This window comes from Gorilla gorilla, chromosome 5 (genome assembly GCF_029281585.2).
Source record: "Gorilla gorilla gorilla isolate KB3781 chromosome 5, NHGRI_mGorGor1-v2.1_pri, whole genome shotgun sequence".
In the NCBI taxonomy this organism is placed as follows: domain Eukaryota; kingdom Metazoa; phylum Chordata; class Mammalia; order Primates; family Hominidae; genus Gorilla; species Gorilla gorilla.
In genome coordinates this window covers 187484912-187508774 of record NC_073229.2, presented here as the reverse complement: position 1 = coordinate 187508774, position 23863 = coordinate 187484912, and the positions used below count along the sequence as shown (strand labels likewise).

The 23863-nt window shown below is 43.5% G+C and overlaps 1 protein-coding gene across 7 annotated transcripts in view; it reads right to left on the bottom strand.

The window, feature by feature from the left end:
• Positions 1-23863, bottom strand: part of PACRG (parkin coregulated) — a 576157-nt gene that overhangs the window by 130958 nt on the left and 421336 nt on the right. Inside the window, exon 5 of one of the 7 annotated variants that reach the window (XM_055391413.2) lies at positions 3995-4447. The exons of the other annotated variants lie outside the window; for them this stretch is intronic. Within the exon in view, the coding sequence (XP_055247388.1) occupies positions 4431-4447 (17 nt within the window). The 3' untranslated portion in view covers positions 3995-4430. Of the gene's footprint in view, positions 1-3994; positions 4448-23863 lie in introns of those variants that run through there. 7 annotated transcript variants of the gene reach the window in all.

Genomic DNA, 23863 nt, shown 5'->3' with positions numbered 1-23863 from the left:
GGAGTGACACACATACATCTCTGTAGGTATAAATCAAGGTTGGGAAATTTTAAAGGTGCATTTCTTTTTCTTCCTTTTTTTTTTTTTTTCTTTAACCCTATGTCTTCTAGGCAGCTTGGCCTCTAAATCTGCTTCCCACTGATGGGAAGAGCTGACAGAAGCTTTAGAGAGGCACAGGGTGAGTTCCTAAAACCAGAGTCAACACACACTCTTCATCTGTTTTGTGCTTCACTCCCTGTTCATCTTCCTAAAACACTGAGTTTGGTCATACCATGTCCTACAAGTTGTCAATGACTTCCCATGATCTTGTCTTCAGGATAAAGTTCCTTAGTCAAAAGCAATGAAGACCTGACCTAATCTGTAAGGCAAAGTCAACACTTTTTAGCCTGGCCTTCCATCATGCCCTTCCATGCCCTTCGAGCTCCCAGAGCACCCCCGGCAGTCCATCTCTCTCTACTTGTCCAGATGGACACTCTCTTAGAGCCAGTGGCTCCTACTCATTGTTCCCTGAACACGTCGTGGGAATGTTTGCCTTCATACCTTCCCAGATCATTTTCCTGATCTCAGACACCCTCCATCCTCATTCATTCACTCTTCAGTTGTCCAACAAATATTTGTTGCTCATGCAACCTGGATCACCCACATAGTTTCAAGACTGCATCTTCTAAACTATTTAAGTCCTATCCATTCTTCAAGAAATGTTTCATGATGCTTCCTTAACTGCTAAGGACCCGCAGATTCTCTTCCTCTTGGGACTCACACACTGACTCATCTCCCGCTCTTTTGGTGCTCAGCAAAGTGGAGGCCTCTATTTTGGACTTAGAGTCAAGACCATTAAATAAGACTATGCTCTAAAAAGTACACCTCCGTGGCCCGGAACGAGTGAATTAACATCTATGAGTTTCCATTTCCTTGTCTATAAAATTGTGAAATTGCATCTTAAGATTAGTTCTGAAGATTAAATGAGGTAACATAGGTGAAAATGCTACATTTATGTAAGAAATTACTCTTTCATAAGGATGTCAATGTTTAAATACGCATTTTCTCAATTTTGTTAATGAAATACTTTGAAATTCTTTTTTCTAATGAAACCTGCTGAATGTAAAAGAGACCCGTACTAAAGAAATATACCACATGAAGCACCAAGGGTCTCTTTCTGGATCTATCATGCCTCTTGTGACTGTTTCAGCAGCACAGAAATTAAAGGTGACTGTTATTCTGGAGGAAGACAATGAGTCTCATCTATATCTTGTTTGGGTTGATTTTGTAAACAGAACATTCCAAAGATCATTCTTGCCTTTTGTTTCCACTGAGAACTAGAATAAAGTAAAACCAACTATCAATTTAAGGAAAGCCTCGAAATTGTTAGCAATTTCTTCAGTAACTTTCATCCATCAGCTGATTTTATGAACACAAATTTGCGGAAATGGGCAAGAAAAATTACCGAACTCATTGGTGGGAAGCAGTGGGCTCTCTAAGGAGGGAGAGATAGCAGTGATTTCACCACCGAACAGTGGAACACAAAGAGCCTGGAAGAGTCTATCACTTTCAACTGAAACCGCAAGAAGAACCAAGTAGGTTAAGCCCTAAGAATGTTCCTAGGTAACCTATTTGAGTTGAAATTTGACTAAGAATCCTTAAACCCTACCTAAGAGAGGTAACACTATTAGGATCGGAAGTGATTGGAAGCTTTGTTTCAGATCTCGTCCAAAAGGGAGAACGGTCAATGACAAAGCTGCTGTGAATAGTATTCTGGGGGCGTGGTGGAACCCCGATTCACTGCTATCTCCCGAATCAGCAACTTGATAGAGCGTGCCTCCCGGGCCTTGGAAGCCTTCCATTCGGAGCTGGCTGGGTGGGACTCAGGTTTTTATGGTATGCTGGACTTTTTCCCCGTGAGTTAAAACACATTTATAGTAACTAAGTGGTTAATGATGAGAAAAAACCCCAAACTACTGTACTAATAATGAAACTCTGCTATTTGGTTTGTAAAAAAACAAAAATACATCTATAAAAAGGGTTGGCCGGAGATGTGTCTGTATTTTTTTTTTGCCACCTCAAGCAAATAATCTCTGATTCTCCCCTGTCCGTGAGGACCCATTTCCAGGGGCAAATCCTCTGGGGGTGGACTTGTCCTTGGAAGGGGGAGGGGAGGGCCGCTGGCACGAGACACAGAGACTGGGAACAAGTTCACAGTGTTCATCTCCGGGGACTCACAGAAGAATGGAGAATTGGCTCTTTCATCTCCAGCCCCGGCACTGCTTTTCACTGCCCCTGAGCCTCTGCTGTCCCCAAGCGGCTGTCTGGATCACAGAAGTGGCCACAAAGATCGGGGCTGAGTGTGGGGGTCAAAGTTCCTAGGCTGCCTGTTTCAGGAGGTTGCATCATGTATTCTTTAACCCTTCCTTTGCAAGATAGCCCGAGGTGTGGGAGTAAAATGGTCAGGCAAATAGGTTTCAGGGTCAGTCTGACTCGGTTTCAGACCCTGGTTCCAGCGATAGTTATCAATGTGGCAGCAGGATCCCTCAGCCCCTTCTATCCCACACAGGTGCCCGCACAGCTGAATAGATGGTTTAGTGCTGCTTTGGTATCCGGAGAAGGCTGTTAACCTGAAGAGTTAGAGACACTCAGGCTGAGGTTGACCTATCTGGGTTCACACCCTGGCTCTGTCATTTGCAATCTGAGTGACTCTGGGTCAATGTCATAACTGTACGGAGCCCCAGCTTTCAAATACATGAAATGAGAATGAAAATGCCACGCGGGTGAAACACACACAATGCTCGGCGCCTGGTGACTCCAGGAGACGCAGCGTTTGCTGTTAATAATTAGTGAATAATTTTTGAGAAAAGAAATGTAAAATCAGATTTTTTGCCCATTTTTTTAACCTAAAGAAACAGTGCCTTTTTGGCCTCTACATGTTTGAAGAACCAAATAAGTGGCTCATAAGAGTAAAGGAATTAAACTGCTTTTTTTATAACCATACAAAAAACCCCTCTTAAACTCAATGAATTTTTATTTTTATTTTTTTTTGAGACAGAGTATCGCTGTTGCCCAGGCTAGACTACAGTGGCATAATGATAGCTCACTGCAGCCTTGAATTCCTGGGCTCAAGCAATCCTCCTGCCTCAGCCTCCCGAAGTGCTGGGATGACAAGTGTGAGCCACTGCACCTGGTCCTCATTGAAACTTTTTAGCAGTGTTTTCCACACTCTATTTATTACAGGTGTATGATGATCTATGTAACAACCTATGCAAACTCATTCAGTGCACAGTATACAAGCTGTGTCTCGAACTAGTTAGTAGAACATCTTGTGAAGGCTTCGTGATATTTCAACGAACATACTTGTCACTAAACACAAATGGAGAGAACTGTTCATCTCCACAAGGATCAGCTAGGTGAGGGGCTCACTCCTAGCTTTCTACTGGAGAAGGGGGCGTGCCTAGGAAACGTATCAAAACCAGAATCTCTAGCACAAAGCTCAGTCTCTTAAACAGAGATGCTGGTCAGCAGCCACAGCAAAACCCAAAATTATGTATGGCTTGGAAAGGATCACAATGACCAGAGCTGATCACTGGATAATGCAAGTAATTTCAAAGTCAATGTCGTCTCCAGAAAGACCACTTCAAGTCAGTGTAACCACTGGATAAACTACACAGGTAATAGCCAGCCAGGCATGTGTCCAGCACACAGGAACCTCCCAGGAGGGCTCGGCTGGGACACTGGGCGGGCTGCCTGGCGGTTCCTGTCTGTGTGGCCTCAGGCAAGGAGACTTGCTGGTCTGGTCTGCGAGAATGTCATCTGTAAGTGAACGGGGGAGAATGAGACAGTAACTCAGAGCTTATACTTGGATCCCACCTTAACACTTATAAAGGTTTACAGAGTGGATGGGAACTCGTACGCCATGCAAGAAAACTAGTGATATAAGAAAATTATTTATTTTTTATTTTTTATTTTTTTTTGAGACAGATCTTGCTCTCTTGCTCCGGCTGGAGTGCAGTGGCGACAATTTGGCTCACTGCAGCATCAAACTGCCAGGCTCAGATGATTCTCCCATCTCGGCCTCCCGAGTAGCAGGGACTACAGGCACGTGCCAACACACCTGGATTACTTTTGAATTTCTTTTATAGAGACAGGGTTTCACCATGTTGCCCAGGCTGGCCTGGAACTCCTTCCCAGGCTGAAGCAATCCACCTTCATCAGCCTCCCAAAGTGTTGGGATTACAAGCGTGAGCCACCACGATTTGCCAGAAATTTTTTTTTTTTTTTTTTATTTAAAGAACACCAAATGAGTAGGTTGAAGCCAGGCTGCTCTGGGGATTCTGTGCCTTGTCTTGGGAGCAGTGGCTCAGCAAGGTGCAGGTGTGGTGGGAAGGAAGGCTGAGTTCCCCCAGCTGCCGCCTCCTTTCTGTCTCGCTTGTCGGCAGGAGAACCTACGGAGGAGCCCAGCCTCCAAGATGAAACGCACATGTGAGGAGCAGCAGGACATCAGTGTGAGCCAAGCTACAAAGCTTTCCACTATAAAACCACGGTCCATGCCCAAAAAGGAAACCCACCATTGAAACCTAAGCTTCTTTTTGATTAAGTCCTGTGTGGTAAATATCAGTAACATATTTCATCAGCCTGAAAATTCAGCTCATCACAAATGAAAAGTAAAAACTTTAATTCTATAAAAGGAGATAAAATTCAGCCTTTTTAAAGAAAGAGCTCTATCAACCCGAATAGGAATTGTTACTTGTAATTTAATCAAAATTCACTTATATTACCTGAGTGCTTTATTTTTGAATGGCAACTTAAAATACACCAGAGAGACTGAATTCCATGACCATCAGCGCCTACAGAATGCCAGATACTGTACCTAGTTCTTGCTTTTCTGTGGTGGGTGTGGGGAAGTTTGAGAAACCGGGTGCTGGATGTGATGGCAGCCACCGGGGAGCCTGGCAAGGCAGCTTCTCCTAGCAGTTTCATTAATGTTGTAGCATTAATGTAAAGATTAAGTTTGGCCGCATGTAACAGAAAATTCAACATAATACTGCCTTAGGTAAGACAGGTGTTTAATTTCTCTCCTGTCAGAAAAAGTCCAGAAGGAAGCAACCAGGCTACCATAAAGTGCAAGGGCTCTATGAAGTCAGAGAAGAACGGGGCTTCTCCTACTTTAATACTAAAGTTTCCTGCATGTGTCTGTGTCTCAAGATTACTCCATAGCCAAAGGTGGCTGCCGGAGCCCGGGCCTTCTCGTTTGAGTTCCAGGCTGCAGGAAGGAGAAGGAAAGGACAAAAGATCTGCCCCTGCCAGTTGGAGTCTACGCAGCACTTCCCCTTGTCCCTCTGACCATAAGATCAGCACGTCCGTGCCACGCCGAGCTGTGAGTGTGGCTGAGAGCTAGTCTTGTTGCTGAGGGTGGTGCCCAGAATGGCATGGGGCGTGCTCATGAGGCAACAAGGTGGGAATGAGCATTCCCAGACCCTGCCTCTGCGTGCACTTCAACAAGGGACTGCAGCCCTGGTGCCAGGCAGGGAGCCCTCCTTCTCACAGGCCCACTGGCTTCAGCTGGCCTCGTGTTTCTCCTGGCTGAGCTCCGTCTGCTCTCCGTCCAACTTTCCTTCCTGTTCTGGAAGCTTGGTAGTGGGAACACTCCTTGTTCTGTCTTGAGTGCCCAGCCAATGACCAGGTTTGAGCCTCTTCTAAGTGTCAGGTGGTGAACAAGACAGAGCAGATTTGTGCCTGTGGTGAACAAATGGTCCAGCAGGGAAGAGAAGCGTTGACCTGTGGCCACAGTTCCCACCTGGGGGTGCATGGAGGGAAGCGTGTGTGCTGTTTGGAAGCATGCGTGCTGTTTGGACGTGCTTGGAATGGAACCTGCACAGGCCTAGGGCACGTTTCTCAGACTCTTCTCCTTGCAGAAAAACACAGTCGAATCCCACCCGCAAAAAAAAAAAAAAAAAAAAAAAAATCCCTTTTCTAATTTCTTAGCTAACACTCTTTTAGTCTCTCCTTCCATTATCCCAGTTTCTCACGAGAGGGGGCTTTATGATCCATCACTCCCCAGGCCACACCTTGGCCCTGTTGCCTGGCTTCTGTCCCCGCAGCCTCCTGTAACTTATGGAGCACAAACCCTCCACAGCCTGGAGCCTTTCTTCACGCTTGGTCTTTTGTTTTCTTTCCTTTCTGTAGCTCTCCACATTGTCACTCAGACCCTGGTTCTGAAAACTCTGTTCCCTAGGTTTCTCTGATGTGAGACTCTTCCAGGTTTCTCCTCCCAGCTCGGACTTTCTAAGTCACCCTCAGGCTCATCTTCTGTCTCCATCCCTCTCTCAAATGGACATGCTCGAAAACAGAGGGCTGTTCCTGGCTCACTTTCCTTCATTACCAGAAGATCTTTGGTAATTGTACTCAGTTTAACATTTCCAGTTACTGGTTTCATGTGGACACTCCCAAATATCTCTGTCTGTCTCTATCTCCCTGGGCCTTATGTGTAACTAACTGCTAAGCTGTGTGTGCCTTGGGGCGTCTGTTATGTTGTTATTTCTGTGCACTGTTTTAAGCATTTTATTTTCCTCTTAGTTTCCACTGCCACTGTCCTAGTTCTGCCTCTTGCTCTTTGTCCCGGATACAGCAACAGTCTCCAGGCTGGCTCACCTGAATCCACCTCAACTCCCTAAACTCCTTATGGAGGGCTGTCACTCCCCTCCAAACAGAAGCCCATGTGTGATGATGTCACTTGCCTATTTGTCAGTATTCAACGACAGCTGACTGTCCCAGATTCCTGGGCTTGTCACTTAACACCCTCCATTATTTCTCGACTTTCCCTCTCTCCAGCCTTTTCCATGCAACTTCAGCTGCAAATTTGTTGTTCATGTTCAAAGACGTTACTCACGCTATTTCCTTAGCCTAGAATATATTTCTTCCACCTCCCCAGTGTCTGAAGTCCAAGTGAAATGTCTTATGAAACCTTCTCTCACCTCCAGAGCCAGGCTCCAAGAGCATTTCATCTGAATCACTCTCACGGTCTCCACATATGTAACTTTGCAAACTTGACTGCAGTCTCTTTAAGGACAGGAATTTCGTCTGAGTTTCTCCCCTTTTTTGCCTTCGACTTTCCCTCCCCCTTTTCTTTCTTTTCCAGCTTTTAGCACAATGCTTTTTAGCCTGGTAGGTTTCAATAAATATTTGAGTAAACAAATGATAACCAAAAGCAAAAGAGTCAAGGGCGTAACGGGGCTGGTTTACTGCCTGCGTGGTGAGCATTTTTCTTCTGCCTGGTTGTTTCTTCCTTTGTTCTCCATTAATGGGGAAAAGTGTCACTTATGAAAGAATAGGAATGTTTTACACTTTGTGACTTAGATCAAGATTGCACAATTTTTATTGTTGAAGCAACTGTGAGCAGGAAAAGAGAACCAGTGAAGTGTTAGTATCTTTGTTCTGATCACCTTCTGTGTCCAAGAACAGTCATGACTGCCTAAAGAAATAAAGAGGCCGTTCAAAGGAAAAGGTGAGATTCTCTATGCAGACTATAGAAGAAACCCCCACAAGTTGGGGGGTGGGGGGCAGGTAAGACGGAGAAACTGACATCTTACAATCGCTCTTAACTGGTCTACTTGTGTTTTGTTGTTTCTTTGTGTAAGGTTACTTTGACTAGAAGCCCAAATCTCTGAACTAGATAAATAAACAGAAAAGACTCATTACCTGGGCTATGCACCAGAGAACTGAAACACAAACTGTGCTTTAGATTGGGAATGATTCGAGTATCTGAGATTGGAAATACAAAATTGAAAAGGCCCATTTATCTTTTGATCCACTATGACCCAGAGGCAAAAGCTTGGGTTATGAGTTAAAAATGCTGGGATTCCTCAGTGGAAATAGAGCCTGAGAAGCAGAGCTGCTCCTCCTCCTCCTCCTTTGACAGGTGCTGCTCAGATCTCCCTGGACTCACACTCCTTGATGTTTCACGGTATCACAGGCCAGGCCTCAGGAAACCCTGGTTCCACCTGCAGCTCACCTGCTTCCCGACATTCCGTCCCTCCCCACTGCCCCTTATGCACCCCAGCAGCTGCTCACCACTTCCCAGCACCTAGAGCTTTTACACAACCCCGGGGCTACCAGAAAGCCTCAGTGGCATCCCACCAGAAAGGACTGTTACCACAATCCCTCAGGAGCAGTAGAGTCACAGGTGGCTGGGTGGGGGGGGGGGGGGGCGTTATGTCCTTTAACCACTCCCCCCCAGCCTTCACGGGTCCCACTCCCCCGCAAGCCAACCCCAGATGAATGCATCATCTGAGTAAACACTCTATGCTCACTCTGCAAACAAACAAAGCTTCAACAGAAGTCTCTTGAGGTCCCTCCCAAACAGATGGCTCCACCCCTAAGATATTTGGGAGCTGACATTGCTCCCCAAGCTTTAAAGTTAGCTCTTCTTCCCTCCCTAGCTCCAACCTAATTATCTTAGGAGGGCAGATCGGAACGCAGTAGAAAATACTAGTCCAGTTCCCCCTTTTCCTAGTGGTCAAACAGATATCAGCAACCATTTCTGACAGGTATAGAGTTCTGGGTTAGGAAACAGGATGAGAGGCTAAAATAATTTCACCTATTGGAGATTAAGAAAGTTTGTAATCATACAAAGTAGATGATGCAGTAACATGGCCCTGTAGAAAAAGTCTACCTGGTTGATATTTCGACTCTGCTACAACAAGCTGTACTGTGGACAAACATTTTGTCTTTCTGAGGCTTAGTTTCTTCATGTATCAAAGGTGGAAATAAAACCCCTCTATTTATTTATGTTTGCTGTGAGGACTCAATGAGACAGTGGAGGCAAAGCACCTAATGTCCTTGGTGTCTCAGGTGGTAGCAATAGCATTAGTGGTGGTAACAGTAACAATAATGATGATGATGATGGAGACGGTGCCCTGCTGTTTTCACCTTGAATGAGAATTGAATAAGAAGAAATTGACAAACTCTTCTGAGAGGTTTAAGTTGAATATATGAAAAAGTTTCCCAACAATGATGATTGACAAACTCTGTACGAGTCTGGGATTCTCCTGCGATGGTCCTTAAAACAGAGACCCTTACTTACTAGTTAGCAATGGCTTTGGTATGGTTTAGCTTGAAGGCAATGAGATAGACTGGTTCATTTTTGAAGGCACTTTCTTGCACTATGATTCTATTCATTCTCTCTATGGTAAAAACAAAGTGATATTCAAAAGAATAAGGTGTCTGTGACTCTATGACCAGGCACTGGGAACCTGAAGTTTTGGGTCATATTCAGAAGTTCCCACTTCTCTCTTCTATGCCCAGACTGAAAAGCAAACTGATCCTCGAAAGCAAGCTTGTCCAACCCACAGCCCATGGGCTGCATACGGCCCAGGATGGCTTTGAATGTGGCCCAAAACAAATTCATAAACTTTCTTAAAACATTATGAGATTTTTTTGCAATTTTTTTTAGCTCATCAGCTATCATTAATGTATTTTATGTGTGGCCCAAGACAATTCTTCTTCCAGTGTGGCCCAGGGAAGCCAAAAGATTGGGCATTCCTGCTCTAGAGTAATCATGAAAGGATATTCTACATAAAAAATCACTTCCAGCTGAGTAGAATTATTTGAAAAAAGTGCGGTGCGTGGCTACACATTTCTGAGTCATGCATTTTCTTGCACAGAGTAGTCAAAGGATGACTTGATTACTTCAGATTTTGTGCCTTGAGTCATAAATGTGCAGCTGATACGTGCTCCAGGGAACAATGACGTCCTTTAGTATTTACCTCTCCTTAACATCTGAAGCCCAGAGCACAGAGCGATGCCTTTGGCTATGGAGAGGACAAGGCATCAACACTCTAACCCCAAGGTTTTAACTAGGAACTTATGAAGGGCCTGTCAAATAGAGGTGAAAGCTCCTGAGCTGGGAACTTGCAGACACCCATTGAGGCGCCCTCTGGTTTTCAGGGTGGAGAGGGTGACCTTGAAAATATTTCCTATGGAAAAGGAAGCAGCAACTTCAGCCACACCCATATTCTGGAGGCCCTGAGGCAAAAACCATATGCCACTTGCAGGGGAGAGCGGAGAGCGTGATTCTCTCATCAGTGAGGACGAGCCCACCTTACTGCAGGGCTCAAAAGCCTCAAGCCATGGTCTAGAGGAGAAACCACCTATGCCTCTAAGGGGGACATTCATGTTTCGTTTTCTAAAATGGGTTGCAGTATCTTTATAACCCTGGCTGCAAGTCCTCTACGGTTTTGGCCTGGATGGGATGAGATCAGGTGTGGAAGGTCTCTACTCCAAGGAGCCACTGTTTTTGGAAATGCCAAAACCTCCCTGTTATTTTCTAATTTGTTTTTAATTGGTTCATAAGTGGAATAGAGGTTTATATTGTAAAGAAATTTTGAGATAATCTAGACCAATCCATTATTTTTATTTTCAAAATAACTTAGTTTTTTGATGATGCAGTTTATTATCGAAGAGATGGCAAACAGAGAGGGATAAAGAAAAATGATCCTGTGTAATCTCCCTCCTCAGAAATAGCCATCATTGCCACTCAGGTGTATTTCCTAACATGTGTGTATTCACACAAGCACATATTTTTACACAATTAAGACTGTATTATATGGTTTTATACCTTGTTTTTTAACTTAATTTTATATCATGATGATTTTATCATGTTCTTAGATACTTTCCACTCATTTAAATGGTGATATAATATTCCATTATGAGAATAAAACATGATTTAGCCATTTTCATATTGGTAGACATTTAACTTTTTTTCATTTTTCACTATTATTTAAAACAGATTGAAAATATCTAGGCATTCAAGCCTCTTTCTATCTTTGATATTTCCTTAGGTTTAACTCCTAGAATTCAAATGATTAGGTCAAGTTTTTGAATATTTTAAAACCTAATTGGCACACCAGTCTCTGTTTTAGAGATTCGTAATTGAGGCCAATGACATTTAGAATTTTCTGGAGACCGCACAGTTCTTAGTGTCACACAGTGTCCTGAGCCCAGCTCCCTGGCCCCCAGGTGTGAGTTCTCGCATGTGTTTCAGGATCCAGCAGAAGTCAAGAGAGCAAGAAATTGTGTTAATCAATGAACGCTGCATTCTTCTTCCCAGGAAAGAAAAATCCACAAAAGTGTTTACTCATCCTCAGGTTGTATGTGTGTGTGCGTGCATGCGTGTGTGTGTGTGTGCATGTGTACACTAAAACAAATTATTCCACGGCCTGAATCAAAGAGGCTTTCTCTGGGGCAACTTGCTGTTTCTCCTAATGCTTAAGCAAAATATACTTTCTGGCAATTAAAATAATGAAAGTAACAAAAATCCCATCATCTTTGTTGTATTTTTGGTAGCTTTCTTTAGAGAATCAGGTGTGAAGTTAAGGTCTGCTCATTTAGGGTGAGGGGGTGGAAATGTCTGAGCTGATCAAGGTAGAGGAACTGGAAATTTCCAATGCTGGCTACAAGTCTGAGACATTAAAAAGCAATTTGCAGGTTTTAAGTATATACCAAGAGGCACTTGGCCTTGTTTTAAAATAATAACTGCAGCTTAATAAAATGTAGAAGCTTAGAGCTTCCTGGGATTACAGTGAAAGATATTTCTATGTTTGGAAGCCTGTTCTGTAATTTGCACAGTTACGGGGCCAGACCCCAGGTAGACAGGGCCCTAGCTGGGGGCAGGTCCATTAACTTCTGTGCCAGGTTGATGGACTTCTTGGTTATTTTGGTATAAAAATAAATCCATGGTAGAGTCTGTGATGGAAAATGTCCCCTCCCCACCCAGCTGCTCTCACAGGGGAAAGCTGACTTTTCCACACTCTCAGGAGGGGTCCCCACAGGCAGTGCTACCGACTTGGGCCAGCTGCAGTCCAGGGTCCCGGCCCATGGGCTCACGCTCCACCAGGGAAGAGACAATTGTTTTTCAGTCTGTCTGTGTTTCTTCTCCTCTTTTAAGTCCTCTGTATACATCTACTACCTTATCACTGCCCAGCTGGCCACAGCTGATGGAAAGGCTTAGTTACTCTCATGAGAAACTGGGGGGAAAAGTTATTTTCTCTCCAGATTAATTTTGAACTTTTTGCACTTGAGAAGAGCTATAATCGTGCTAGGATTGGTACATCATTGGGAGTAGATAGGAGCCTATGCTTTAGATCAGATAGTTGTGTGGTCATGGGCAAATTGCTTAACCGCTCTGGGCTTCAGCTTCCTCATCTGTAAAATGGGCAGAACAGTCATACCTGCCTCACGGAGTGGCAAAGATATACAATAAGTGAGCGAAAGCAGATAAACGGCTTAGTGGACACACAGCCTGGTGCCCAGTCAGCACTCAGTCCATGCCAGCTCTTCTTGGCTATTGCAATGTGGGGATGCTCTCTTGGGACTTCCCCCTTTGATTTGTGATTTTTTTTTCTTTCTTTTTTTTTCTCATCTTGACTACTAGGTGGTAAGCTTCTTTATCTTTCTTCAAAATTCTCTGCAGCTAACATTACATTATAATGATCATTTAGTCACTAATACTACTTGTCACTGAATGGATTCATAATGTAGCCAGCATGTTCTACTTTGCTTTTAAAAATTACGGTCGAACCTGCATTTTAAATCTTTTGAGACATCAAAACAAAATTAAAGTTTACTATGAGTTGATGCAAAAGTCTACATGCTCACATTTTGCAGAAAAGCAAGTCTAATTGTTTGAGAATTTTGCTATAATCTAGCACTAGGCGATATCCTTTTACTTCACTATAGTTCATTTGATGAGCTGACATTAGGAGCTACATATGAAGTAACACGGACTCGTACTGGTAAGAAAAGACTACAGATGAAAAGGAGTGGGAGAATGAAGGAGGGAATAAAAAGAAAGGTCTAAGCGATAAAAGAAGTAGGAACTGGAGCAACCCTGTAGAAGATCAGTGAATCGGCTGAGAGTTGGTTTTGGAAAAGTGAAAATAACCCAGATGCATAGACTGCGTGGAATCGACAGCAAATAGAGACTGCCCGGCAGTGCAAGGTGGGGGAAGCTGGACCACTTGAGGGCTGTTTCTATCAGACGCAAGGCTACTTTCCAAGCTACCATAAGATTTAGAATAAAAGCAGGGCGAACCCTGTGGCAGCGGCTTGTGTGGCACAACAGAGTAGGGTGAGTCCTTGAGAGAGTAGGGGCGGTCCTGACTCCAGCGGGAGCAGGGGATTCTGGGTAGTTTTCAAAATGGAGGCTCGCCCTCTAGTGGTGCCTGGAGAGAATTGCGGGCACATGACCCTCAATCTGAAGACGTTCAGCAGGGGTGAGTCCCTATAGTTTAATGCTCCGAGCTGACGGTGGGCCAGGCAACCAGAGATGCAGAAAGCTGATTCCTGCCCTCAGGGATTTTACAGGGTGAGAACAACACGGAACAGGCCATTTCAACTCATACTCAGGTCCCATCTCTCTTGGGTGACCTCTTGTTCCCCACTCTAAGCCACAGCCTCCTCTTCCTCCAGCAGTCTCACCCCTCAACAGTTCCCTTCCCCGCAGGGCAACTGCCTTTTTCTGGTTATGGGCTGAACTGTCACCTTTCAGCCTCTAAAATTCCTATGTTGAAGCCTGACTGCCAGCTCCTCCGAAAAATGTGACTGTATTTGGAGAAGTGTCTTTGAGGTAATCGGGGTGAAATGAAGTCACATGGGTGGGCTCTAATCCTTATAAAAAGAGACAAGGACACAGATAACAACACACAGACGGAAGGACGACCCTGTGAGGACACAGCGAGAAGGTGGCCGTCCACAAGCCAAGGAGAGAGGCCCCATGAGAAACCGATCTTGCTGACACCCTGACCCTGGACTGCCGGCCTCCAGCACTGTGAGAAAGGACACCAGTGTTGTGGAAGCCACCCAGTTTGTGGCTGGCTGGGCAACCAGAGCAGAAGAAGGCGCTCCCCAAGTCTGTATGGCTCCTCCCTGCCCAGCGGCCTCTCTCTCCTGAGCCGTCTGGCCAGCTCCTCCTAGCACATTCTAGACATGGCCTTTGCCACACTCCTCCTGCTAATTCCTAATCTGGGATAACCAAACCAGTGGTCACATGAGAATTCCTGCTCTACAGCCTGGCTGCTGTAGGAGCACAGCATGCAGCCGTGTGAGGTGGGGCCAGTTCCACACCAGCAATATTTCCCCCATCCCTGGTCAGTACCACACGTCCAGCTCCATGGCTATTCCCAACCCGCACCTCTCGTCCTGAACCACCAGTGGTATCTGTGTTCTTTCGCCCCACAGTTGACCCGAATCTTGACTTCATCTGGAAAATCAGACATGGATTTCCTCACGCACTGGCAGATGCAGCTCTGCCTGCTCCCACCAGCACCTCATTTTCTCCAGGCTGAGGAAAGGTGCTCTCTTTCCTTCTCAGATGAGATCCCTGAACATCAAATGTGACTCCATGAACCGTAGTTCACTTTATCATAATACACGCTTCAATGAGACTCATCCTGATCATCATGGTTTTTATCAATTAGAAAAAGGACAACTGGGATTAGCCTTTCATTCAAATCAACACTGCTTCTCATCTTGAGCTTTTCATGATATTTGCTCAAAAGAAGACTTAGAAGAGCACCTAGAGGAAAACTAAGAACTAATAACACAATTAGGACCATGTGGACCCCACTTTCCTTCTGGGTTTTAAAAGAAAGAGGAAATGACTGCATGTGTTATTAAATTGATTAGCTTCACTTCTGGTCGCTTTTATTCAAATATGGATATCTTTTGCAGGTGGTAAAATCAGTGTATTAACTTTCAAACTTTCAGACTGAAAGTTGATCCATATTTTGCATTAGAATATTATGGCCACAAGCTCCAGTACTCCATATAAATTAGGAAAGAAAAACATGGTGATAAATATTTAACACTTCAAAAATTCCCATTTAAAATATTCAGTGTAGATGATTGGAGAATATGGTTCAGAGGAATAGGAATAAAAGAACTTTGAAATTTGTTCTTTTGGTAAAGGTGGTCTTTCGTTTGATTATATTGAAAACCCACACTCAGTCTCAGACATAGATATAATAATGAATTACATACAGCTGGGCCAAAGGAAAGTAACATTTTCAACTAATTATGGTGAAAGTCATTTTCAGAGTTCTTGTTGTTGTTGTTGTTTTATTAGAATGGGAGTTAAAGCAGATTTCATGCAATGCTTTAATAATTTTTTATTTTTCTTTTTTGAGACGGAGTCTTGCTCTGTTGTTCAGGCTGGAGTGAGGTGGTGTGATCTTGGTTCACTGCAAACTCCACCCACACCCCCAACCCGCAACCCCGGCCCCGGGGACAGGCAATGCTCCTGCCTCAGCCTCCTGAGTAGCTGGGATTATGGGTGCCTGCCACCATGCCCAGCTAATTTTTGTATTTTTAGTAGAGACAGGGTGTCACCATGTTGGCCAGGCTGGTCTTGGACCTCAGGTGATCCACCTGCCTCAGCCTCCCAAAGTGCTAGGATTACAGGCATGAGCCACCACACCCGGCCAAATGCTTTAATAAATGTTTATTGGAGTGCCCATTCTGTTTTCCTACAGGATACTTTAGGCATCTATGATGTGGACTTTGACCTGTAATCACATCAAGGGATATGCCATGGACAGAAAATATTTAAGGTCAAGTTCAAAGACAGTGTACAAAAGAATATGAAAATACATACAATCAATTGATAAAACAAACACCACAGCAAAAAATACTATGTTCAGTTGGAAACCTACGGGAACTATTGGAAAGAGTAGCTGCCACAATCTGAATGATAGTTATATGATTAGTGACAGTGGTTCACTTTTGTGTGTTGTCTAATAGTTTACAAATCACATTCACAGGCAGTTATTGTCAAAAATGGCTTCAGGGAGATAGTGGGGTTGGTTTGAAAGGAAGTGGGACTTCAAAAACCTTACAGAGCTTTAAATTTTTTCAGAGTTTTGAGCAGAATCAAGATAATTTATTAAGTGAATCTAGCCCTTGATTCTATGACAAACTAAAATTTCTATTTTTTTCATTTTAGAAAAATAATAGCTTTCCTGTTTAATCATGATCAAAATGATACAATTTTATGTCATTACTTTTTGCTAAGTCACATCTCCTTCATTTAGTTAGATTTGAAAATTTTGATATGAATATTATTGACTTGGGAAGATTTACAACCAGAAGGAGCTCAACATAGTTATAAAGTATTTTCATTTCTAAACTATGTTACATTTTATTATTCACATGAGTCTCAAAACAATGCCATGATATATCAACTTGGCAAAGAACCCTGAAGGATAGCATAGATCAGGGTTACTTAATGAATCAGTGATTAAGCTGCGACCCTCTGATGCTTTCTGGAGGCGATCAAACTGCCCTCCGAAAAATTTACAGAATTTTTACATCTCATTAACAAACTACAAAGAGGGCTTATCGCATATAGGAAATAAAAATTCTATAAGTATTCATAAAATTTAATCATAATAATGGCAAACTATAAGCTTAATGTTTCTTCTGTCTGGTAGGTGGAAATCATAATGGATATAACTTTGTGTTTTACCAGCAAACTGAAACAACAGCTTTTTTGATTGTACAGACATTTTAGCTCTCCTTTTGCAATAGAGATTAACAGACCCAATAGCATCATCATCCAAGTTGTCACAGTGAGACATATTCTGCTAATGAGAAGCTATAATTTCAACTGTTGGAAAAGATGATCTGAACTTTATTTGGATAGAAAAGCATGCAGATTTTTAACACAAATATAATCTATGATTCTTTCTTTGGATTTCTTGGAATTCAGTAAAGGACATTACGGTGGACTAGGTTTGCAACAAAATAACACATAAAAAGAGTATTTTGTCAGATATGGAATCTTGTCCAATTTTGTACTCATTCAGCCAGACACTATATAGTAATAAGTAGACTATGCTTAATTCAAAATGGAATATTTTACAGTGACATACTTGGTAAACATATCCCCTACCAGCACAGATGGCATAAAAATGCTTAGTGATTCTTTTTTCAGACTTCATGTCATGCTTTGGGAAGATATGGCTGAAATAAATACATTTTATTTTGCTTTGTGACATTTTTCCATATGATTTAATTATAGAGAAGGGCACATGACAGAGCTTCACTATTAAGTGGGATCCATTAGACGCTTAAGAGCAAATTCAAATCTTTTGTTGAGCACATTTTTAGAAAATAAATTGTGCACGCCGTGTAAATAATATGACATTTGGTTGCAGTCAATTTGGTTTATGTATTTTGCCCAAAGGAACAGGTGATTCAAAGTTTAATCTGCCCCTCGTCTACTTATTCTTAATAACTTGGCACAGTAAGCAGTTCTTGGGGTATCAATATACCAATTAACAAAATAATTCTTTCACTGCTGTTGAAATAAAGGGCCGATTCTAATCTACATTTTTTTGTTGTTGTTGTTGAGCAGGGCAAATGGAACAAACAAAACAGTCAAAGAGGAGAGCAGGGAGAGAAGACAGATTCAGTGTTGCCCTCAGCAGATGCAGAGGAAACGAGCACAAAACTCTTTCACTTGTGCCGGGCGCAAGCGACGCTGCCCAGAAACCCCGCGCCAACCCCTGCAGCCGAGGAATTGGAGCTTCTGTGTTACTCAAAACAATGCGTCTGTCTTTCATTACACTTGGATTTAGATGAAATCGGGGCGCTTGTTGGCAAACCAGTGAAGATTTCAAATAAGAGAAATTGTATTATATTAGAATCATAACGTTTTAAAAATAATTCTGTATTGAAGGAAGTTTTTAAAGAATGGCTAATGGTGCCTTAGATGCAATGAAGCCCTTTCATTCATTCTTTCACCCCTGTCCCCCCATTCTCATCTTCACTGTCCTAAATGAGGCCTCCCTGGCCCCTCGCCTGGGACGTCACAGAGGCTTCTGAGTGATGTTTCTCCTCCCAGCTTTCCGTTTTCTGCCAGGCTCCCTCCCTCCAGTTAGCTTCCCGAAGCCTGGACAGGGTGAACCGTCTTGAAGGCTTGAATTTGAGCCCCCTCCTTGCTCACCCCACGCTGGGCCAGCGCCTCTCCCCTGGGTTACCCTAGTGCGCGGTGCTTACCCGGATCTCAACACTTATCACAAGGATGGAGGTTTGTGGTCATTTCCCCTTTGTCCTCCTGAGACAGGGGTCTCCACAGGGGTGGGGCTTTGACCTCTTTATGGGTGTATTCTTGGTACTGGTTCCTCCAGGCAACCAATAAATATCCACTGGCTGATGGGATGAGTGATGTCACTCCCCATCCGCTGTTCCTCACTGAGATTTGGTGTGTTCTTTGGGTTGTAGTCAGACCTCTCTCCCCCAGGGCCCTTTCCGTTCTGCCATCCTCAGCGCCCCCTACCAGCCCCTGCCCCACGCTGGCTCCACCAAACCATTTACCGTTTCCTGCGCAGGCAGCGCGGCCTCCCTGTTTGGTGCCTCTGCTATGCTGTTCCTGGCCCTAGACTGCACTTAACGTGCATCTCCGGAAACTGTCACCCCTCTGGAGGGCTTTTCTTCATCAGACCTTTCTAAAGCTTTTGTCTGCATTCTGTATGTGACCACGTAGCACTTGCCACATGCGTGTCCTTGGTAGAGTGTTGGCGCTTGGGGATAGGGACCTGGTGTTAGCATTTTTTTTTAAACCCCCATAGACTCTAACATACGTGTAAGGCACCTAGGAGAGGCTCAACACATGCTTTTGGCTTTTTAACCTCTGTTAAAAAAAAGTCACCATTGCAAACCCTTGTCTAGCATCTTTGGTTCATGTACATACATACATACCCTGAGCATGCATGACTTTACCAAATCACCACGGGAGCTCTGCCAGGAAATAAAGTCAGAATCATGAACCTCAGAATGGTTCAGGTACTTGCCTAAGGCCACTCAGCTAACGCTACCAACTGGGATTTAAATCTAGGTTTCTGTCTCTAAACCATGTGGCCTATCTAGTTCACAATGTTTGGAATTCAAGTGTGATGGGGGCCCAGCTTGAACTAAGGCCCCCAAAATGGGCCAGTGGCTGAGAGGTGGAATGAATTTGAGAACTGTATTATCTGTTAATCTGATAGTTTTGCAATCCAGCCCGCATCGTTCCTGGAGGAGTGAAAGGTTCAAAGAGATCTTAAGGTAGCTCTATGCTCTCTCCTATGCAGCTTCTTAACTCAAGCTAGGGAAGAGCCCGAGGTCCCTTAACAACCATCCCCAGCGCCCACTGAGTGTGGACTGACATAGAGGCTGGATGGGAATTGAGGCAGAGTCTTGTCCAGACCTGGGAGAAAATTCACACTTTGGCAGTGTGAACTGGGGACTTAGTTTACAGGCCAATGTAGAGGATATTCTCTTGTTAGATGGAGCAGAAGAGGAAGAGATTGGCAGCCACCAAATGGAAGCTGAAAAGGCTGTGCCATGAACACATGTGACTGAGATATTGAAAGGAATTTGAGGGAGATTATGGCTATTGCAGAGCAAGTGCGAATAGAAACAAATACTATTTTGTTACTCATTGTGACCTAATTTTTTCCTCCCAATTACCCTTCCTGATATGTTTTCAAAAACAAATATTTTACATCTTATTTTTTTTAAGCCAAACATTTTTTTTAAATGTGGAACTTTGTAGAACTTCATGATTAGGCATGAGAACAGAAAAATAATATAAATAAAAATCTGAAATCATGTCTATTTTAATCAATTTCTGCTTATCTGAGAAAGGCTGTTCTTTGATTCATGACAGCTTAAAAACAAATCGCAATATCTATCTCTAAAATATATTATTTATAGATTTAAAATAATAATTCAGGCCTACAAATTCTTTTTCCCTTTGAAAATGTATCTTCACAATTATTTATCAACCTTTGTATTTTACAATAAAAGTTATTATACCAAAAGGAATTCAGACTGAAGGTCTAAATCTATTTGGGTATAAATTGCCTTAATAATCTTAATATTTAATATGCTACTAAACACTTTTTGAATGACTCATAAACCATTTCTAAATTAATAAAATACAATAACAGATACAAGAATAACATGATACAAAAATATGGACAATATTATTTTTTACACTAATAAAATCCTCGGCATTTAAATCTAGCTCAAAAGTGGAGCTAAAGGCCGGGTACGGTGGCTCACGCCTGTAATCCCAGCACTTTGTGAGGCCAAGGCAGGCGCATCACCTGAGGTCAGGAGTTCGAGACCAACCTGGCCAACATGGCAAAACCCTGCCTCTACTAAAAATGCAAAAATTAGTCGGGTATGGTGGCAGTTGCCTGTAATCCCAGCTATTGGAGAGGCTGAGGCAGGAGAATCGCTTGAACCCTAAAGGCAGAGCCTGCAGTGAGCCGAGATCATGCCACTGCACTCCAGCCTGAGTGACAAAGTGAGACTCTGTCTCGAAAAGAAAACAACAACAACAACAACAACAAAAACATGTGGAGCTGATAAAGCAGCTGAATTAGCAAGTAGGTGTGCCAATAGTTGAAAACCCCTAGGTGGGAGCTGCCAGCCACATCCCCGGTGGTGTACACAGGCTGGATCCACTTAATTGGAAAGAAAAAGGTGGGTCAGGTCCTGATTTCCTGCAGTCCCTCCCAGCTGGAGCCATGCCCTGCAGTGGAGTTGCACACATTTCCTAATGAAACTTGGTTAGGACACGATTCCATTAGCAGCCAGGCTGATCACTTTGGAGTTTGCCTTGCTGTGTGGTCTCTGGTGAGTCCTACAGCAAGCAGCTCCACCTCCCTGGCTCTGTGCAGTCCTTGACAACCCTACTGTGCTACCGAAAACCAGAAGGACTGGCTCTGTCTTCATTACCAGTTTCATAGTCAGAGTTAGAGACCACCATGCCCTGCTTTGCTGGGGCCTTTATGGCTGGCCAGCTCTTGCCAGCTCTGGGGGCTGGACCCAGTGGGCCTCACCCTGGCTGCAGCCCCACCACAGTTGTTCTCAGCCTTGGCTGCATGTACCACCTGGGAAGCTTGCAAAATTGCCCAGCTAAGCTCCAGATGTGATACTTGAATCCTTGCAGGACCAGAAAGGTGGAGAAAATCACCCTCTGACCGTGTGAACTGGGGTCTTTCTTGCGCAAGCATTTACCACTCTGGTAGTCTGCACTTGCCAGTCCAGAGGCTGTTCTCTTGTGGCATCAGATGGAGTAGGAGAGGAAGAAACTGGCAGAAACCAAATGAAAGCTGAAAAGCCTGTGTCAAGCACATGTGACTCAGATTATTTGGAGGCATTTGAGGGGGATTGGGGTTATCGCACAACAACTGGGATTAGAAATTGGCATCAGAACTTTTAAAACGTCCCGCGTGATTTCAACGTGCAGCCAGGATTGAGAACCAAGGTCCCACCAGAGCTTTACTAGCCACATTGATAATTAATGAGCATTGATTTCCAAGATCACCTGCAGCTGCCTCTCCCTGACCACACTTCACCTAGCAGGACCGTCCTTTTTGTAGGTCAGCACCTGCCAAGACCTGGCTGTCCTGGCTTTCCAGGCTGGGAGTGGGCCCTGGCAGCTGGCGGGTTACTTTCAGTTTTTCCTCCAGCAGAGTCCAGGATGTGGAGGCTCCAGCAAGCCCCATACCCAAGGCTGTGGGACAGGTGTTTTCTGTCCCCCATGCAGTTCTGTGTGTCTTCTAATGAGCTGTATTTGACTCCTCAGTATCTGTTCTCTGGCAGGTATGTATCAGTCTGTTCCACTCAAAAGATCTAGACTTACTTAAAATTTCATGCAAATACATTTGAGAAGATACTTTTATGGCTACAACAAACACATGCCTACAATTTCAATCCCTTTCTAAATACTCAACAAGCAGCCCCTGGATTTTGAGAGGTCCACGCAGCTTTTAGTAATGCTATTGGGTGCTGGGTAGTGCAGCGGAGCCACGGAATGAACTCACTTGAACCCCGATGTCAGAGGCCACCCAAAGGTAAAACACCAAATTAAGAAAATGAGGACCTTGACAACCTTTTCAACTTCTGGATGATTGGAGGGGGTCAGGGTTGATCTCTTTCGAAATGAAACATGCACATTCTATTCTTAAGACTGTATTTTTCAGATATATACACACAAGTGCACAAAATATATGCATGCGTACAAAATATAAGTTATGATATGGTTCTCAATAGCAAGATCCTCAAAATAACCTAATGTCCATCAAGAAGGAACTGATTACATATATGTGCAGGCCAGTACAAAGGAATGCATCCAGTCTTTGAACAAATGAATACATCAAAATGCCCTAATATGGCATGTTATGCGAGGCATCACATTACACAGTAAACCAAACCCAAACCAAACAACAGTTCACCCACTTGAAGATTTGAAAATGAATAATCCTAAATAAGGTTTTTATCAAGAATGCAAATATGGCAGGCACATCTCGGTGGGGATAAAAACCTTAGGCTTCCTGATGAAGATTCAACCTCTGGAGTAATGACAAAGTGGAGACGGTAGGTAAGACTGAAATCCTGGAGGACCTTGAACTCCAAGCTATGGGATTGTATTGAAATGCAAAAGGTAACAGAGAGCCAAGTATACGTGATGTTGATTACATGACCCGGAAGATGGATGTCAAGAGCAGCACATTTTCTAATGCAACAGATGAGAGCATGGACTTCTAACACACAGGTTAAATCCTGGCTTTGCCACTTCCTAACTGTCACCTTGGGCGTGCAGTAGCTCTGGGCTCCAGCTGCCTCATATTCACATAAAGTGCTTGTGAGCAAATAAAATGATGTTTACAAGAAGCCTAGCAGAATTCCCAAGAGAGTAAATGCTTAATATGGTAGCTGAGGGGGAAAGGAAAAACCAGAAAGCATGGTGGGAATTCCTCCAAGAAGAGAGGGTTTTGTTCCCTTAAGCATATTCAAGGGGGGAAATTAAGCTGACTACATATTATTCTTCTCAGCAAGTTTCAGGTTCAGTAATTCTGAATTGGGGTTGGAAAATTGGAAGGAAAACTGAGTTGTGGGGGCAAAATAGCTGTTTAACTTAATTACTAAAATGCCTTACTTTCCTATCATGATGTCCATATTGTCCAACAGCAATTCAAGCTTCTATTAAGGTTATTTTGTTAAAATTTGGTATAAAAGGTATGCCATTTATTAATTCATCAATATATTTTCATGAGTTCAGTACATGAAAAGAAATAAAGTAATTGTTCACCTAGAGGTCAAAACCTCCATTATCTTAAGTCTTGGTGACTTGCAAAATCCTGCATGGAAATGAACACAAATATACTTGAGTTAACTCTGTGGTAAACTAAATATCCTGGATATTAAGCACACTTAACAAGACAGCTTGAGGTCCAGAAAGGATGCTGGGTGGCGAACATGATTATTGAGTCTTTGGTGACAGCTTCCAGGGGATGGATTTTATTACTCAGAGATATATTTCCACTGTAGTTCCCTGATTACTAAAATGGCTGTAGAATCTTTATTAAGTTTCTTGGAAGCATTAACTCTGTCAAAATTAAGAAACCTCATCAAACTTGTGTCCAAAAAATATAAGAGATGACAATGAATCCATGTCTTGGACTTGACAGAGGACAGACCCATGCAGAGTAATGTCTTTGATATGGTTCTCTCTACCTAATAGTGATTCCCAACACACAGCGAAAATAATCGAAATGAAAAATAATTAAAAGTACAGAGAAAGGCTAACCAACACCTGATGGGGAAAGCCAGCCTCTGTCGGAGCAGGGCTGGCAAGGAGAGAGTGGGGCTGAGCGTGGGTTGTCCATCCTGGGAGGAGGCAGGAAAGGAAGTCACGGGGGTGGAGGCGGAATGAGGATCGGGGCCACTGAAGGGGAGGGGGAGGTGTCTACCAGTGTCATGAACACCCTAGGACTGTCATCTCTGGAATTCTTCGAAGTAAAATTAGAAAACAATTTGTGGGAGG